This window comes from Colias philodice, chromosome 15, assembly GCF_061535455.1.
Source record: "Colias philodice isolate Cphi_HAF_F1 chromosome 15, ilColPhil1 Martin Lab GWU primary, whole genome shotgun sequence".
In the NCBI taxonomy this organism is placed as follows: domain Eukaryota; kingdom Metazoa; phylum Arthropoda; class Insecta; order Lepidoptera; family Pieridae; genus Colias; species Colias philodice.
In genome coordinates, this window is record NC_143100.1 from 11199629 (window position 1) to 11220583 (window position 20955).

Consider the following 20955-nt stretch of genomic DNA (forward strand, 5'->3'; position numbering starts at 1 on the left):
ATATTGTATACAATAAAGATGTACAATAAAGAATATTCATTAATGAATAAAGAACATAGACGTTTTAGATTTTAACCCATGATACTAAAATCCAACAATTTAAATTTCTGCTGCAATACGTTGAAAAGTGCGTTAAAATATAACTTTATACCTAAGCTAAAATTAAAACGTCAGGTTGGCGGAATAAATCCAATCAAGGTGCTAATTGAGTGCTTATAGTGAGAAAAATAAGCTACTAAATCTGGAGGTAAATTCAAATGAAAGGAAATTTTTATTTTCATCTCAATTCATGGAGTGTTATTTTGTTTTATTTAATTATTTACTCGACTTGGAAATAAATGGAAATATGGTTGTTTTCCCTTTTATCCAGTTATTGGCAAAATTATCATTGCATTTTTATTAATATCCTCGTAGAGCTGTCATTTTTGGCCAAATTAGGTGCAAATCTCGGAAAATCGAGATACCCAGTATTAATATATATTCCAAACAACAAAAGTACTTTAAAATTTAATGTTATTAACTCCTTTTAAATGCCTTTCCCACACTAAATACTTCAAATACTGATTCAGATATAATAATTTGTAGATATTGCATGGTCACCTACTTATAAATAAATATGTGTCTCTATAATCAAATGAGTTGAATAGTGTCACCTACCTATAAAGTGTGATTTTTTTTGTATTTTTTTTTCTAAAGCAATATACAGCCATTTATATAATGGTACCTTTTCACGGCCAAGCGTGGTCAATGCCGTCCGAACGGTACTGCAATACTACATTCAAATGACATATACGCGGCGAGGCTTATTAAAGGGCTGTTCAACATTTTGGCGGTAAATTTGAATTTGGAATTATGTAACGTCTTACGATGTACCTATTTGTGTTTTTTTTGGATAAGCTGTCTGTTACCTTGTGTCGCATAAATAAAGGCAACTTTGAAATTCGGAATGAAAATAGTGGTGCCATAGTCAAAACTATGCATGGACATACAAAAAATAAACCCTACGGAGTTGATGTAGTTGTTGACCCTATAAAATAACAGAGCATTTATAATTTAAAAAACCTCATTAAATTTTTCATGAAGATACTTTGCTTTGACTAGATAATATACTTTGTAATAAAAAAAAACTGCTTAAAACCGTGTTCTTTCTTCTTTTATCATTGCAGAACTAGATATACCTCTATACTACAAAACAGATTAGATTAAATTTAAGATTTACCTAGATTAAAAAAATAACTGAGTAAAGTTATTTTTTTAATCTAGGTAAATAGTAGTTTGTTTTTTCGTAGGAAATTAAGTTTCATCTCAACGAAAGGTATTCAAATATTGGTAAGAGTGAGCACTTGAATAACTAAGAATGTTAAAAGCATTTGAAATTGATCTTTTAAGCATCCTCTATCTAAATACTTATTTGCTGAACTTTATTGAATATTTCTATAAATTTTCAGGTCTATTTGTTAATTGAAATTCAGATGAAATGAAATTATTTACTTTGTAAATACTTTTAGGTTCAATATTTGGATAACGAATAAATGCATAATATATAATCGATCTCTATAATCGAAAGAGTTGAATAGTATTATTAATCTCTTCTTTTTATGCAATCGCTAAGCCATTATTATCGTATAACACATCGAAGAAGAATACATAAAATAGATGGAGTTTGGAAGAATATTTCTTATTTTGGAAGAATAATAGTTTCCTTAAATATTATAAACAATACCGGGTACCTATAAACTCAGTAACTTTCTAAAACTTTTACAAATGTTTGTGAATACTATTTTTAACTACCAACATACCAACAACATACTACCAACTAAGTAATATTCAATAGCAACTGACATCTTTGTTACATCTACTACTACGTGATATTTATTGTTTTTTTTATTTGACACATTACCACCAAAAAGGTTCACCACCGCTTGCTAGATGTCTACGACCAAACACGCAAGCCATTTGCAGTGGCTCAGTTAAAACGCGGGGCCCGCATTCATCGCCCCTAGCCGCCGCTTATAAAATTATATAATAATAATAATAAAGTGGATGTGCTGTGTTTTGGATTTTGTAAACATGGTCGAATGGTAAGGTTTTTGAATAGAAATTTATAATATTGTTGTACTTATATGTTTGTGAAAATAAAAAGTTAATAAACAATGTGTGTCCGCACAAAAAGTTGCCTGTAGTTATGTAGAGGTGTAAATAAATTTCACGTTGACTGTGGTTTACGTAAAATCTTTATTTTTTTTAATATAAATACGTTTAAATAACAAAGAGTTATTTCTTTGAATTTACGTTATTATTATTTAAAGTATTTTGTAATATACCGCGATCTACTCAGCATCTTTTTTCGTTAATTCTTTTTCCAAAAATAAATCAAATCAAAACCAACCAGCCCAGCTGGAATAACTTCTTAAGTTCTTATTGGCTTAATGTCCGTTTATACAAAAAAAGGAAATTAGTATGAACTTCCACTGCAGCAACAGCTATTTAGCGATATAGCTTTTAATCTCAACAACAAACCAAATGTAATAATCATACCTACCTATATTTTTCCATCGCTTGCGTCGACTAAACGTTATTACAGACTAAACTTATCGAGTTTCCTAGATTAAAAATTAAAATCCACACCTTATTTTACCCTCTTCAATCTTTGTTTTCGTGACAAAAAGTAACCTTTATTCTGATTCAGTGACAAATGAATTTCAGCGCTAAAATTAATTAACATCGGTTCCGTCGAATTTACGTGAAAACTGAACAAATATACAAATATTATAAATGCGCGAATATAAACATACGTAGTCTTTCATTTATCACTAAAATAACACAATATGTAAAAAAAATAATATTGTGTGAATCTTACGTAAAAAGAACAACAGTCTGAAAGATGGAAAATCTGGACGGGAACCACAAAACGCTACGGGAATACAAAAAATAGATTGTCATACTTCAGCTGAATAAATATTTTTAAAGTGAAACTTCTTTAGGCGCGAGAGAGAAAAACTTCAAGGTCTTGTCATGGCAATACCACCACTCATGGAGTAAGACGACGATTTTGGTATCTTTAAATCTTGCCAAAGATTATTCACTTCATCTGACACGTATGCACACATGCTCTTTTTTATATTTAACATTTCCCAAAAACAATTTTAACATATATTAATGACTAGCCGCTCCGCGCGGTTTCACCCCCGTGGCTCCTCTCCTGTTGGTCGTAGCGTGATGGTATATAGCCTATAGCCTTCCTCGATAAATGAGCTATCTAACACCGAAAGAATTTTTCAAATCGGACCAGTAGTTCCCGAGATTAGCGCGTTCAAACAAACAAACAAACAAACAAACAAACAAACAAACAAACAAACAAACAAACAAACAAACAAACAAACTCTTCAGCTTTATAATATTAGTATAGATAGCTACCCCTAAAACCAACAAGTAAGAGATGCTCTAGAATGTTCCATGCCAAGTTCCCACGTGGAGACGAGATGCATGTAATTATGATGAATGCGGAAAGATTAAGACCCCCTTCATAACCCTCACTCCTCAGTCGCAATAGAAACTAATGAATAATTGATCATGCATTCGCTGAGTGAATCCTATGCATGCAATATGAACAATTATTTAGCAAGCACAATTTAATTTTATTTCGTACTAGCTTTCCGCCCGTCGCATCGCCATCGCTTTGTCTAAAACCATAAACTATATACTAAATTCTTCCTTCAGAATCACTTTATCTTTAAAAAAACCTCATCAAAATCTGTTGCGTAGTTTTAAAGATTAAAACATACATAGGGATATAGGGACAGAGACAGACAGACAGAGACTTTTGTTTCATACTATGTAGTCCGGATTGACCCGGGTTAAAACACCATAAAATATAGCCTATTTTCATCAGGGATAATGTAGGATTCTAATGGTATTAACTTATTAATTTTTGTTTATATCCAGTTATCAGTCCAGTAGTTACGGAGCTTATTATCCAACCAACAAACAATCTAACCTTTCTTTCTAATATTAGTCTAAATATCTAAGAATTTCAGAAAATTAGGGCTAAAACTAAACAAAGCTTTTCCTTACCATTAATTTTATTATATTTATTAAAATTATTATATAATATATAGAAATAAATCGATCGTTAATTGTCTTCACGCTAAGTTATTTTACATCAAAATGAGAGTAATGACAAGTTTTAAAAACGTTGTCAGTTGTGTTACCAAACATACAATTATGTTAACATTGATATAGCATTAGCTTAGAGGAAAAAGTTGTATTCATTACATAATATTTCTTGAGTTTTAATAATATAACTAAAACAAAGAAATCCATCAAAATTTATTAGTTTCAATTTCTGTTGAAGACGAACTGTTAAAATTAAACATTGCCCTCAATATTTTATTTCGCGTGTTTGGCAATAACTCTGTTTACTTTAATTTTACAATTAGTAAACAACTCCGTGAATTCTAACTGAAATTTAAGGAACTGATGCGAACATAGAAATCTAAATAACGATGCGAATCAATAAATAAAGTTGATGTTTTTACCATGATAGCTACCGTAATTATTATGCTTATTATTCCAATATTAAAAAAAAAACACAATATTTTTAACGAAATATACTTCCTACTAGCACTGGATTTCAACCCACTATTCGGGATAACAAGCAATTCCATAATTACATTTCTTATACAAAGAAAATACGGAACGAAATACATTAAGCGCGTCACACACGGTGAAGATACTATAATATTTTATATTATAGTATCTTAAGGTATCCGGTATCAGCGTTCAGACCATCATTTTTCTTTTTGTCATTGCGTACTAAGACCCCTGTAGAACCGCCATCCTGTTACAACTGACCCGAAATTTTGTGGGTCATTATCGTATCTTAAGATAAAATATTATAGTATCTTATTATATAGGTCGTATCTTAAGATAAAATATTATAGTATCTTCACCGTGTGTGACGCGCTTTACTGCTGAAACCTTCATTAGAAGCGTCTGCGTGTTACAAATTAATTACACTAGTACATGCTAATTTAACAACAACAGTCATACGTGTGACGTCATTTTAATTTAATATTTTATCGACAAAAAAGTTAAGGTTACTGTGAAACATCTAACGAAGGACTTATTGAAATGAAGAAAGGACCTTAGATTAAATTGTATTGATTATATTATTTTACACCTTTATTTTATGCATTTATCAACACATTTTGCGATTAATTTTATTAGATTTTACACAAAAACATCATATCTACTGTGATATTATAGAGTATTGACTCTACATTTGGTACTTTGCTTTACGTAAAGCAAAGTAAGTTCATTTATGAAATGAAATATTTTATATTAACGATCGTTTCTAAAATATAGAATGAATTAACAATATAGGTACGTGAGAAATGTGATGAGATTTTGTAAAATATGTCATTTATTAAAAATATATAATATGTTATAAGCTTGTTACGAGATTTGATACGTTTGAAACATAATGGATTAGAATTTTTCTTGTAATAAGTTCAACATCTCATTAAAACCACGAATTAACCGGTGTCGAAATAAAAATGTTTCAAAATTTACGAATCTCATTTCTAAGAATTCAACCGGAATCGAAGTTTGATTTCGGAAACTTATTTATGAACGTTACTGCTACAAATAGCTCTATTGTCACATTTGATTAAAATATTAACATTCCGGTACAGAGTTTTACTAAATTACAATATTTTTAAATGTAATTTAGCTTGCATAATCAAACATTGTCTGTAACTTCCATACATTTTGGGGATCAACATTCCCTACCACATTTGTTTCACACACTCAAATCCACAAATTGATTCTCGTGGCAGTCGGTTAAAAACTGCACATCTCGAGATCTTTTGTGAGTCGATTAAAGACGTTGTTCCTATCGCGTGAAGGTTAACCATTATAAATGGCTATGGCCAATTGAGACGAAATGTCAGGAAGATGTTATGAGGTATTACCGTTGTAGCTCGTCCACTTAAAATGTTTTACACAACTCTTTCCGGTTAATAATTTCTATGTAAAATTATCCACTTAAAGGGAAAGATAAAGGGAAGGGATCGCTAAGTAAAGTAAGAAGTCAATAGTCATGGATATTATGGACCGCTCTTAATATTAGCGAGTTTAAAAGATTTTTTTATACGGATTAAATCTTTTAAATTGTCAAGACAAACAACATCTTTAGTCGTGGCATGTCTACGTTCGCAAAGTATTTTAACGTCTAAAGAATAATTATTATAATTATTTATTTAGGCACATAATCATATTACCTTGGTACTTATATATCGCATATAGCATCGAAATAATAAACAGCAGGAGAAAGTTTACAGATGTTTTACGTATTATTATTTTTCGTCATGCCCAAGATTTAAAAAAAAAGTGTACAGGAAAATATGCTAGTAAATATTGTGCTTTCCAACAATAATAATAAAGATCATTAATCACCAATATTCCCTTATGACTCACATTACGAAATTAGATTAAAAGGCAAGAACAATTAAATTAATAATTTTAAATAAGCCGGTATAGGAGTTCAACATTTGTTTTGTTGTGGTTATATAACTATTCCACGTATAATTTTCATATTGCAAGTTGTTCGAACTTGTTCTATAAATATTCCATAAAAACATTTTACACTGATGCTTTAAATCTACTACGACTAGACTGTCTGTTGTCCAGCTTTCGCACACAAAATTACTGTATATGTTTTGATGAAACTTTCATGTTATAAATCTATTGATCCTCAGCAACTTAAAAACACTTCAATTTACTGAAGATTTTTATTTGAAATTGAATCTACGCACGCGCGGAATAATTAATAAGTTGCTATTTTCCATTTTTATTTATGTTGTGTTTATTTGGTCTAGTCAGTCAAATCTAAGAATGAATCTATATTATTATCTATGTTATTGTATTCTTATATATCTACAATTGAATACCTGTTGCTAAGACCTAAGTTGCGAAGGTAATTAGGCTGTCCTGGAAGAACAACGGTTCGTAGGTCGGCTAATTATTATTATCTAATACAAAATAAGCTAATCTATTGAAATAAGGTAAATGAAAGTTCTACGCTTTGATGTTAATAAAACTGCTTCTCAGAAGTTTACAATTATTTTATGATATAGGGAGAGAAGCTTTAGATGTTTTTTTAAGTTAAATTAAAATGTATTAACAGTGTCCTTGTGTCTTATCTTATCAAAATAAAACATTTAAGGCGGAATTAAAAAAAGTAATTACAGTTTTTTAAACAATTTCATTTTACTGTTTTTTTTTTTTTTGTTAAAAATTTATGCTTATTTAATGTTATTGCCTCTGTGAGTACCTTTTGAATTGGTTATTTGAAAGATATTAATAGATCAAATGGATAAGAAACTCTTTACTAAAAACTAGATAAAAAGTAAAAATAAACAAAAAACCACCAACCAAAGGTTTCGACCCCTGCACGTTACGTTACACGATCCGACGCGTTGATATCTTTGGGGAATACTTCACGCTAATTGAACCACTGGTATCCCATATCAATATTATTTTAAAATTTCACGGAAAAAACATTCCAATTCAATCACATTTTCATATAATAATAATTCTAACTACATTTCATTGAGAAAAGCCAACTGTGCAAATGATAATAATTGTGTTCGTGGAAGTACAAGTACAAGAACAATAACATTTAGTTTTACTAATATATCTAATACTAGCTTTCCGTCCGCGGCTCCGCCCGCTTTCTCTAAAACCTAATAAATTATATACGAAAACCTTCCTCTTGAATCGCTCTATCTATTAAAAATGAAGTGTTAAACAAATAACCATAATTTATAATTTACTAGCTGTGCTCCACGGTTTTACCCGCAGTGCTCCGCTCGTGTTGGTCTTAGTGTGATGATATAATATAGCCTATATCCTTACTCTATAAATCGAACACCGAAAGAATTTTTCAAATCGGACTAGTAGTTCCCGAGATTAGCGCGTACAAATAAACAAACAAACTCTTCAGCTTTATAATATTATTATAAGTATAGATATATTCCCAAGAAACAGAAGGAAAAGTTTAACTTAATCACGTGTAGATACGAGAAATCATTTCTTGTCGGAAAATAGTTACATTTCATATATTAAGATTGGTTCCTTATCAATCTTAATATAAGTTTCTCGTATCTACATTAATATTTCAGTTATTTCTCGGCTATTTTATGTAGGGGGATAGTGCAGTTCTATTTCTACGATTTCAGTAGGCGTATAATAAGGGCATTTAACAGCTTTTCTGATGACATTTCCACTGATATTTTTGAATTAACTATAAAAAAACAGAGTAGGTTCATGATTAGAACATACATTCAACGTCTATACTAACTATAAATACATATAGTATACTATTTTTAGCTTAATCGCTTTTCGTAATCCCATTTCATATAACTAAATGAATTATCATAAAATTTCTCATCAAGCTAAATCTTCAACATCTGAAGAGTTTCTTCATACAATCTCCTCACACGTCATTTTAGCCAAGAGGCTTACATATAATTTCGGCTAAAATAACATAATTTCTGAACATAAACACCATATAACTGGATGAGATGCAAATCTGGTTCCCGTATGAACGTAAATTACAGGCTACAGGTCAGAACACACTGACACGCGATGCGACCAATGCTATGAAGAGATAAGAAGGCCATTAACTAATCAAATGACATATTATTAGGTAAAAAAGTACACGTCAGTCACGCCACTCCGCCCAAGGATCATACTAATGATAACACAACACAGTAACATAATAAAGGAAGCAATTTCTGTAAAGCCAGGCGGTATTTTTAAAATTGAACTTGAACAATGAACATGACGCATGAAGGTTCTTATGGAAAGAAAATCCGAAAAGGGGTAATAGGGCAGATCAACGGTCGCGGAAGAATTCTAACCAATACCCGCGGCCCCATCATTAAAGCGGCTCGACGGAACACAGTGGGGTTTTATTCGGTAAGAATCCGACATAACCCAGGGGGCCTCCTTCCCCGGAGGTCGTGGGTATCTTTGGAAGATTTCCCCACTATAAAAAAGGGGTAGCTAGTTTTATATAACAACACATAATTTAACAATACTTTCGCAGTGTTCCTAATGCTGTGAATCGTCATGGGCGGCGACTATCACCTACCATCATGTGAGTCGCCAGCTCCATTTTATCCTTATAGGTACTCCAAAAAACGCACATAATATTCCAAATCACGTCCATGCTATCAGTATGCACCAGCCCTTTTATTAAGCCTGGTTCATTCTACACTGGTTTTCAACCGTTCCCGTATTGCTCGCGGCTTTACCAAGTTCATCCAGTGTTAATATTATATGAGAAGTTTGCGAGGATTCCGCTTGGTTAGAATTTGTGTGGAAAATACTGTATCGATTAGTGTTAACTTTTGGTATAGTTATAGCTTGTTATTTGTGTTGGATTGGAGGGATTGTGACGTCAAAGAAAATAATGTAAACCTATACCTATAGCTACGCTGATGTTGTAATGTTGAAATCGGCTAGATTGTATCAATAAGTACCTACATAGCATGTCCAAAAATACGTAGACTATAGTCTTCTGAAATAATTATATTATAGGCTAAATTTGAAGTATTGTATGTATATTATTTATATTTTAAGGTGATATAGTTAAAAACATAAATAATGGTTAGTATTGTTGTGGTATCGTCATTATAATATTAACTTTCGGTAGTTTTGTTGTTCGAAAATGATTTAAATATTTAGAAATTCAAAAATAATTACAGTCATTAGGAAACCATAAACCATAAACCATACCCACTCAATATTCTTTTGTAGAATTTGACTAGAATTCCATGCGGAATCCTAGAAATATGTACCCTATATAGGAGCTACTACTAATATTATATAATATATTGTATCATATTATAATACTATCGGCAGTTGAAGGATTTAGTTCAGTTACATCGATTGTTCTGAGTGTTAACTGTGTTAAAAGTGCTAAAGAAATTTGAGGTAAGACATTAATAATTTTAATACTTTCTCGTTTATAATCGGGATAAAACGTTTAAATATTATGTTTCAACATAAAAGAACCTATCAAGTTTCAGGAAGTATAATTTTTGTTCTTTCAAATTGAATAACGGAACATACGGTAAATAATGATGGAATTATTCCATTGAAAGTATGAGTAAAGTATAAACTTTACTCATAGGTACTTTAACTACCAGACAATTGAGAATAAATTAAAAAAGTTAAATTGCGTGATGGAACAAAAAGAAAATTACTTAGGTTGTGGAAAAAGATCTGCCATTTTAATTAATCGGTGATAGCTTCTTTTAGTAAGCTGCCACGTAAAACAAAAGAAATATTTTTTTTTCTTTTTTTCAACATTTTTCATGAACCTTTTAGCACTTTTCTCCATAAATAGAGTATCAAAAAATTTATTTTTCAAATGTAAGTATTTGGTATCTATAGATATCCGTCTATTTCCTGAGATTATTTCACTCAAACTTAACTATTCAAACAAATCTGCTGTTTTGTGATATTAGTATAGATATAAAGAAGAAGACTCCATTCCTCCTTAACTCTAAAGTAGATCTCTTGATTTACCTTCCTAAATGCAATTCATATCTATTTTATCCTGAATCAACATCTTTAGTGTTATTCAAGAAATGAAGAATTCTAGAGAAATTTTCTTTCTCTAACTCAAGAGCCAATCACTTTGCCAAGTAAATTTGAATACGCGAGGATCAAAACTTTAATATTAATATAGATCTCATAGCACTTCAAGTATGATTAATCCAATTTATCACCTAGAGCTAGACCACCTATGACGTGCCTATCGTTGTTAATATCATGTGCTAAGTAGGAAGTCATGTCGCATTGTCTTGTCATCATCTATTTACCAATATCATACTTGCTAATACATTAGGTAGTATTTTAAGAAACTATTGTATGTATGTATTTGAATTGATTTTTCAGATAAATATATTTTTCTATATGGGTTGCTCAAAGGAAATCGGTAGTGAGATAAAGCTGCCAATTTTTTATATGCTGTGGGAGAATAAAGTGGAACCAACCAAAGCCAAAAGCTTTTATTTTGTATTTTATTGGTTTGAACATTTCAGTAAATATTGCACAATGTATGTGAATGGCGTATAGAAAAAATTAGATCAATACATTGTTTCGTAATCTATAAATGGGAAAAAACTAATATCACAAATTGGATAGTAGCTATTTGTTTGTAATATTTCAGTCTTTTTCAATCAATAATTATGTTTGTGTACATGGATAAAATAAAAAGTACGATAGAGTATAATGCTTAAACTCAATGACAAAATAATTAAAACTAAACATGGTACTTTTAGCGTACCTATTCGTTTTTATTAGATAACTTTTAGTAATAAAAAAGTGAATATTTTAAATCTTATATTTATCATCAAATCATCTGAATTTTCATAACTACCTTTACCTTTTAACTTATTCCCGTAATTAAAGGGTCTCAAGTCTGAAGAGTGTAGATTTACCGCAAAGCCAGAAAAGGACTTAATAAAATAAGCAATTGTCAACTTTTGCTCGCATTACCCACGTTGCCGGCTGGCCCTTACGATAAGAGGGCGTTGTGGACTTAATCCATTCATCTTAAAAAGGAGCATTAAATCGTATATCAACTGAAAGAGTGAAAAGTAAGAATTGTAGTTAGAAGTTAGAACGTATAAAATTTGCAACCCAGGCGTTTTTTTATCAATAAGTAAACGGACTTATTGTAATTAAAAATTATCCCGTATTTTAGGTATCATCTAATATCTCTCTCGTATCTCTATAAAATTTCATTCAAATCGGTTCAGTGGTCAGCGTGAAGATACACATAGACGGACAGACGGAGTTACATTCACATTTAGATATAATATTTTATGTAAGAATCCACATTCAGCCATAATATACCACTCGCATCAATTTATACTTTGAATGCATAATCCAACAAGCTTAATTGATTTATAGCTTCGAGCATTCAAATGTCTAGGTTTCAAATTTATACTAATAATATTATAAATGCGAAAGTAACTCTGTCTGTCTGTCTGTTACTCAATCACGCCTTAACTACTGAACCAATTTGCATGAAATTTGGTATAGATATATTTTGATACCCGAGAAAGGACATAGGCTACTTTTTATCCCGGGAAAATGACGCAATCCCGGAAATCCCACGGGAACGGGAGCTATGCGGGTTTTTCTTTGACTGACCAAAGTCAGCCAATAGGATCCTGTTACTAAGGCGAAAGATAAGCTGTCTATTGTATTGTCATATAAAGAAAAGCTAAAATTGAGCAGACGAAGTTTTCAATATACATAAGGAAAAATTCTCTGTGAAAAATTCAAAACGCATTTTTTGCAGGATTATTCCAAATATTATTTGTTCATTACTTTTAATAACAATTTTTTTTTTTCATTTTAGTCAGTTCGATTCCCGGTCGATGCAAGTAAATTTTCAAAAGTTCCATTTCTTTTTAAAATTAAAGGAATGTTTTCTTTCAGCAAATTTCTCTACCTTCAGTATTTTAAGTACTTTCCTTCCAGGGTCCATCGAAAATTTCCACACTGTATATTAGGATTTATTGACATCAATATTCATGGAGATTCCTCTCTTCTTTTAACAACGTTGCGATCATTCAGATTCAAATCCTTCCAAGTATATGCCACAGAGTTCAAACCAGATTATTTTGATCTTGATTACGTAATTCCAATAATACAACAAAGAGGCCTTGCTAATCTGGTTTCCTCCAAGGAATGCTATAACTCTTAAAATAAAATTGGCTTAATTAATTGCTTTTTAGTACTACAAAAAAACTTGGTGGCAAAGAAGCTTTGTTTAAACGGTAACCCTTTGTTCTAAACGCTCTTTGAGAGAATTAATTAGCAAGAACCTTGATTCGCGACCCGATTAAACTTCAAAATAGACCTTGGGATATTTCTTAGGAAACCTAGCCCATGGTTATATTGCATGGCTGATTTCTAGGACAAAGCATGACGACATTTATTAACTATAGAAGTGAAAATGAATCAAGTTTGAAACAAGCTTTAATACATCATGATAGCCCCCCAGGTGTGTCTAATCTTTAAAGTTAAAAGCCAATGTTATAACGAAGGCGAAATTAAAAACTAAAACCACTTTATTATTCTCACCATAGTTATACCAAGAAATAGCGCCTTGGAAAAGCCGCAAATAAGTGGTACTACTATCGATTTCATTCATATTAAATCAGTCAAGTGTACCAGTTAGGTAACTTATTTGTTCCAGTTACGTAAATTGTTTTTAAGACAATAATCAAGTCACGCAGTGTCATTATTTTAGCCGAGTGAAGTTCGCAAATTTGTTACATTGCGAAGTTTCAACTTATTGCTAATTATACAAATTTTACAATTTAGATGAAAACTTTAGTTAAGAGCACGCTATTTTAAGTTACAAGTATTAATTTTGATTCATAGTCAAATGATATTCATTTCATTGGCCGAAATTTATAGATATTATGACATTGTAACCTTATTACAAAAAAGTAATATACTTTGATGAATTAAACTGTGAATATAAGTTTATAAAGCATAGAAAAAATTCGATCACGAGGCGGGACTCGAACCCGCATCCTTTCGCGCCAAACCGGCGCGGATGCCTGACAAACTCGGCCACTCGTGATCGAATTTTTGACGTAACAACGTCTAATTCGATACAGCCGGCTGCATGAAAAAAGATGACTCATGCGGTGTTACCTCGCTCTGAGGCGTTCCATGTGGCTTGAAGTGCAAGCGAGAGCGCGGAACGAGCGACAAAGAAGCACAATAATTGGAAGTCGTCACGTTCAACAGATATCGTCAGTAAACCGACTTTACAGACAACCATTTTTTATTTCTGTTCTTTATAAATTTATATTTATAAAGCATTTTTAATGCCATAAAACCAAAAATATCAAATTAAACTGTGAAATTACAGATCGACCAACTTAAATGTATTCTCCCGATGCCCGATATAATATGCCCGAATATATAAGACGGCAAAATTTCAATCCATGGAATTATACAATAATTAGAAAGAAAAAATCTCTCATATAATAAGTTTGTTCCCAAAATTTTGCATCTCTTACAAAAAAATTAAGCTCTATTTTCAGTCACTTAAAGTTCATTTTCCTTTCAGATATCCGAGCGGCATTGTAATGTCCGCACCCGAGCCCGCCGCATTCCCCACAGAAGATGTTTAAATGCATTTGGAAGACTACATTATTCTTTTTAATATGGTAAGTTTGTTTTAATTGATTAGTGATAAAAGTATAAATAAATGGTTTTAAATTGATCCCTAAAACCACGTTTTCTTACAATAAAAACTTATGAAAAAAGACTTATTTATGTCGTTGATATAATAATTTATTATTTATTTCTAAACTAGCTTTCCGCCCGCGGCTTCGCCCGCGTTTTCCAAGAAAAACCCGTTCCCGTAGGATTTCTGGGATAAAAACTATCCTATGTCCTTTCTCGGGTATCAAAATATCTCTATACCAAATTTCATGCAAATTGGTTCAGTAGTTAAGGCGTGATTGAGTAACAGACAGACAGACAGAGTTACTTTCGCATTTATAATATTATTTATAGATTAATCGATGATAAAAGCAACTGTTCTTTTTTAAATTGAATTCCTGATAAGGGGCTAATAATAGACTATTAATTACAAACACTTGTTAAAGTTCACACAGGAACATCGTAAAGCAAAAGCTTCAGTGCAATTATTTTATTTTTAAATTCATGTTCTTTCATAAAATCATTCGTGATTAGGAATACAAAAGAGGTAAAACGAATATATCTTATAGTTGTTTAGTAACACTTTAGAAGTATGCCTATTTCTAAACTCGTTGGGTATTAGGTTAGGTAAAACGAGACGGTATCAGAAAAGCTACCGTAAAATATCATTTAATATAACAGTTTAAAGAAAATAATACGAATCTTCTTAGCAATCTAAACTAAAGACTGTATAAATAAAATAAATAAATCTAAATTATATACGTAAAATAATTAATTAAAACACATAATACCGTACTACTTATAACCACTTACAAGTCAGCATAATATATTAAAAGAGCTAACACATTCTATTCTAGATTAATATTCTAGTACACACAATAATCCAACCTTTACATTTTATATTTTAGCTTTTATACCAGTGAATTTTATATGAAGTTATCTGAATGGGTTTTGATAAATAAAATTCCTCAGCAATTTATTGAGCGTAAAGATAGACACTAAAAAATATTCCACGTAGTACCTAGACTGTCTGCGAGACCTTGCAAGTAATAATGTTACATGATAATATAAGGAATAAGAATATAATATACGTATAAAATATATAAATGCGAGTCTTTCTGTACATCAGCGATGTGAATTTAATTTGGATGAAAATAGAGAAAGAAGGCTTAAATATAGACCACTATTTTCAACCAATCCCTAATTTTCAGTTGAAGACTAAATTTTAACCCCTGGCTTTGTCTGCAACTAAAACTACAACACATCAAATTAGGTATACAGAAATAAAACACAGTTTTCTTTTCAACCAAAACAACAAGCAATTATTTGCACAACCCAAGGAATCGTCTCAACAATTCAATTTGAATTTTATTACAGTCATTGCTCTAATAAATGGAGTTCAAAGTTTTAGTGTAAACGATTCTACTAATGAAGTGATCTTATAAGTCACTGGTATTATCGGATCTTGAGCACTAACGACGTTTATTTAGAGATATTATTATATCTGTGTTTGTATAGAAAACTTCGTATCGAAATATACTGTGGACATAATTAATTATGAATGTCTGTCTGATCGTTTTATTGATTCAAGAGATGATAGATCATAATCATTCAAATTTTAATATGACTTGAACATTGCTTGAAAATATATTTTACATCTTTATATTATCAAATGTATGTTTTACGTTAATAATATATAAAAGACTAGCGGTCCGCCCCGGCTTCGCCCGTGGTACATATGAAAAATAGATGTTGGCCGATTCTCAGACTTACCCGATATGCACAGAAAATTTCATGAGAATCGGTCCACCCGTTTCGGAGGAGTATGCAGACTAACATTGTGACACGAGAATTTTATATATAAGATGTTAAATATCATAGAGGCGCTTTCTTGAAAACTGTATGGTCACTTCGATGTCAATGAAACATAAAGAAACCTTCCAATTTTTATTATTTACTGTATAAAATTATATTAGGTAAGTATACAATTTTAAAATTATTAGTTAAAGTTGAACCAAGTCCATCGTATTTCTAGCTAATAAATTTTAAACTAATACACCAAACCATTTTTGCACTTTGTGTAAATCTAAAACCACACATAAATAACATTTAAAGAAAATTTCAGCGAAAAATATCTAAAAGAATTTATATAGTATAATAACCACTCTAGTCTGATACATAAATTCTTTATTTTTGATATAAGAGCTTTTCAAATTTTATATTGAACTAGAGGTCCGCCCCTGCTTCGCCCGTGGTACATATTTCGCAATAAAAGGTAGCCTATGTCTCTCGGGTATCAAAATATCTCCATACCAAATTTCATGCAAATTGGTTCAGTAGTTTAGGCGTGATTGAGTAACAGACAGACAGACAGAGTTACTTTCGCATTTATAATATTAGTATGGATTTTCACTCTAAAACTGGCTTTTTCATAAATTTTCGGTTAAGATAACGCATATTTCAGTCTGGTTCAAAAACCGTACTTTATCTAAATAGATTTAGCGCTAAATGCTAATCCCTTTAAATATTGTTGAAATCAAGGGATAGATAAGAAGTAATTTAACTTATACATAACGTTACTTCAGGTTTTAGTACAGGTTTATCAACACTATGGTGCTAAGATACCATCAAAGGGCCGATTTAGATATCCAAAGTTTCGGGTAAATGTTAATAGACGTTTCTGGAATAACAGATAACCATTATATTCTATTAAGGTTCAATGCCCTATCAATTCAAAACAGAAAACCCATAAACATTAAATACAAGCGGAATAAGTATTTGTAATGAAATAAATATTTTAATGCAATTTTAACAGGAATCCATTAATCAGCCTGAAACTAGATTTTTATTTTAATTTACGTTAAGAATGGATTGGAATTGAGTATCTTTTATTGTCCACGTTCACGTAGTATCAAAAGAAATAATAGATTGAATTTGTATGTAGAAATATAATTTTATGAACATAAAACAAGTGGCTAGCTAGTGGTGATTTAAATCGTAGGACAGAGATTGTTTTAAATTATTGTAATAAACAAATTCAAATTCAAATAATTTATAGCATACTAATACATTTTACATATTAGAAACCTTATGCAGGTATTGCAATACGATATAATATTTTTAAATTACATTAATATAATCCATAAATGTAATCCTTTTAAATTTTCGGGTTGTCTGGCAGAAATCGCTTATTGTGATAAGACCGCCCTCTGTACATGTTATTAGTTGTATGGTTCTTAGTTTATAATCCTGTATTAAGTGTGCAATAAAGTATTTTTCATTCATTCATTCATTTAATATTGTCACATACATTACACAACTAAAGACGGAGTACTTTAAACATCGTCATCATGATGATTGTGAAAACTGGTACATGAATAATTGTATTTAAATATTACATTCCATTTTCCAATACTTAGGAATGAGAAAACGAAAAGCTAAGAACGTACCAGATCAAATATCAATGGATATAAAATTTCATAAGACAGAATTCATGAAAATTAATGTCCTAAACATGTAATTTCTAAGCCTCGGGCGTACTGTCCGACATTTTACTTTTCCCTATTCCGGATGGTTTTTTGAGTTTACGAGTCGCTGTAGGTATAATTGTTTTCGAGTGCCCACTTGCTTGGATTTTACTCTTTTTATTGCATATGCCAATTGAAAGCAAGCTCTAGTTTTACTTTCTTTTAGCTGGCAATGAGATTTGAGAAGTCGGTATTGTTATTTTATATACATTGACCAAGCATTGACCTATAATTATTATCTAAGTAAGTGTTGGTAAGTTAAAGTTCAAGTGGGAATAGATTTAGCTCCTCGTCACCGATTAAAATAAATAAGTGAAACACGTATTTTAAATCTCTTACGGAACTTTACTTTTTATTATAACGAAGTAATATAATATTTCACCTTCTATATTTTTACTCGTTTCTTGTAAAATGCGAAAACAATCATTTATGATAGCATTATGCCGCCATACTTCCTTGAACTGTACCGCACTGATCCGAGTAAAGACGGACAGGTGCACAAGCAATTCATCGGTTTTTTCATGCCACACCGGACCGTAAAAAATCGGAATGCCGGACAGTAAAATTCCTTGTAGTGCACAAGCGCCCTTAGGAGAAAGTAATATATTTATTATTAGTATTCGTGTAGACCTTGATTGCATGAGGTCATATATAATGAAACAGCTGCTCATATTCCAACTAGTGTTTATTGGAAGAAACTTTCTAACTTAAATAATAATTGTGTTATGTTTGTTTTCATCGTTTCTGTACTTTTTGACCAAAAATCGTGGTTTGGAGTCGTACATTCAAAAACTAACGAATCTTATATGTGAAAAAATAACTACAATGCTGCGTAGAGATATTATATGACTAAGATAGAGTATGTAGAGTCGCTAAGTAATTATGTAGATATAATTTCTACAAGTGAGAAAAGTCACACTCTAATCTAAAAAAACACTTGCATAAAAAGTACAAATGTATATGACAACCCTGAAATTATTACGTTGTTTTGAGAAATATGAACAGAACCAAGTACGGTTTATACGATTCGTTAGCCTGATTATAAATCACGCTTGCAGAGGATTTTTCACTGTTTTTTACAAGTTCAACGGAAGTAAAGAGCAACGACGGTCGTGACATTTTATAAATGAAATATATACATGAAAATAGAAACTTTTATTATTTTATTTACCAAGATTTAAATATTGCAAAATGTTTCAAATAATTTAATCTACCTTCATCACATATCGATTAATTTTCGGGCAGTTACTGTACTTTCTTGTGGTTTTTTTTTTAATATGAATTTCGTAAAGCCAATATTTTCAAAATAATTTGGAAAATCCAAAAGTGCACGCCTCATAATTTTTTTTTAATAATTATTTATTAATTATTATTTTTGTTTATTTAATAACAATTAAACCACATCGAATCAGACCCTGAAAAATGAAAGGGTTCTATTCCTGAGCATACTCAAGCGTAAGAGAAAAAAATAATTTGGAAAATCCAAAAGTGCACGCCTCATAATTTTTTTTTAATAAATATTTATTAATTATTATTTTTGTTTATTTAATAACAATTAAACCACATCGAATCAGACCCTGAAAAATGAAAGGGTTCTATTCCTGAGCATACTCAAGCGTAAGAGAAAAAAAAAGACTCGATTAGTAAAGTATTTCGGTCGCTATCGTGTTAACAAGAAAAAGGATCCGCACATACAGACACACGGACGTCCAAGACAGAACTTTTTTAAACTGTTTTTTAACTAGTTTAAATAACAAAAATGACATCAAAAATATCATGAACGTTAAAAATAGTGTTTTTTCTTAATATGTGTGTGTATGTATTATCTTACAAGTGCAATGTATGATACATAAAGACATTTTAAGTTTGAAAAATCAGATGTTTTGCGCGAAGTGACAGTAGTACCCACCTCAACGCTTCGCTTATGAGGCGTGCAAAAGACTCGATTAGTAAAGTATTTCGGTCGCTATCGTGTTAACAAGAAAATCCTCCGCACATACAGACACACGGACGTCCAAGACAGAACTTTTTTAAACTGTTTTTTAACTAGTTTAAATAACAAAAATGACATCAAAAATATCATGAATGTTAAAAATAGTGTTTTTTCTTAATATGTGTGTGTATGTATTATCTTACAAGTGCAATGCATGATACATAAAGACATTTTAAGTTTGAAAAATCAGATGTTTTGCGCGAAGTGACAGTAGTACCCACCTCAACGCTTCGCTTATGAGGCGTGCAATACTCACGGTTTAATATTTTTTTCCTGGCGTAGTAAATATTGCATACATAAACTTTGTACAAACATCGTTTTCAGGAATATGCTACATAGTATAAACATTGAAGTAACCTAAGGACTGGTAGAGACCAAAACAATTAATCGGTGCCGAATTTCATCAAATTCCGACCAATTAATACGTAAAAGTCTTTCTCTAAAAATTCCTTAGTTTTTCTCCTGTGTCATATTTTAATACTAAATTACACTAAACTTCACCACAACCTTGAATTATACGATAAACACATTTCGCCCCGTAATATCTTCTATCAAGTGTAAGGTAAATAAGTGGACAGTGGTATCTCACCGCGATCTTAATGACGGTCCTTGAAGAGAAATAGCTTTCGGCATGTTATTAACAACGTATTACCTTAAACGCTTCACTTTGATGAGATCGAATATACTAGAATAACGATTAACAACATCTAAAATTATAATATTTTAATAGGGATTTATTTAGCTTTGGTTAGTTCGAAGAATATATGAGAAACGACTGAAAATGCATCCTTCTGAAATTGCTTATTTGAAAGTATGTTCTGTATGCAGCCTAAAAATGATTTCATTGGGGTGATACATAATTATGAAAAGTGCTATTACGCGATTTATATATCAAAATATAAGATATCATATTGATTGTGTTAATTATCCAGGCGGTTCTAACACTACGGCAAGAGCCGACATCACCAAGCTTGTAATATCCGTTTAAAAGCGTGTTTTACGTTAGAGCGGGCAAATGGATTGCCAGATTAAAAATATAAGCAAAGGATTGATGAGAGGTATACATAAAAAGGACTAAAGAAAGAGGAAGGGTGATGAAAAGGAGGCCTCTGCATCAATCACCGAAACACAGTCGATTTAACGTGCTTTACTAGGTTT

General features: G+C 31.1%; 1 protein-coding gene across 1 annotated transcript in view; it reads left to right on the forward strand.

Annotated features, from left to right (window-relative positions):
• Positions 1–1928: 1928 nt before the first annotated feature.
• Positions 1929–20955, forward strand: part of alka (glycine receptor subunit alpha alkaliphile) — a 37518-nt gene continuing 18491 nt past the window's right edge. Inside the window, exons 1-2 of the mRNA XM_089704343.1 lie at positions 1929–2081; positions 14180–14279. Of these exons, the coding sequence (XP_089560469.1) occupies positions 14236–14279 (44 nt within the window). The 5' untranslated portion in view covers positions 1929–2081; positions 14180–14235. The remainder of the gene's footprint in view (positions 2082–14179; positions 14280–20955) is intronic.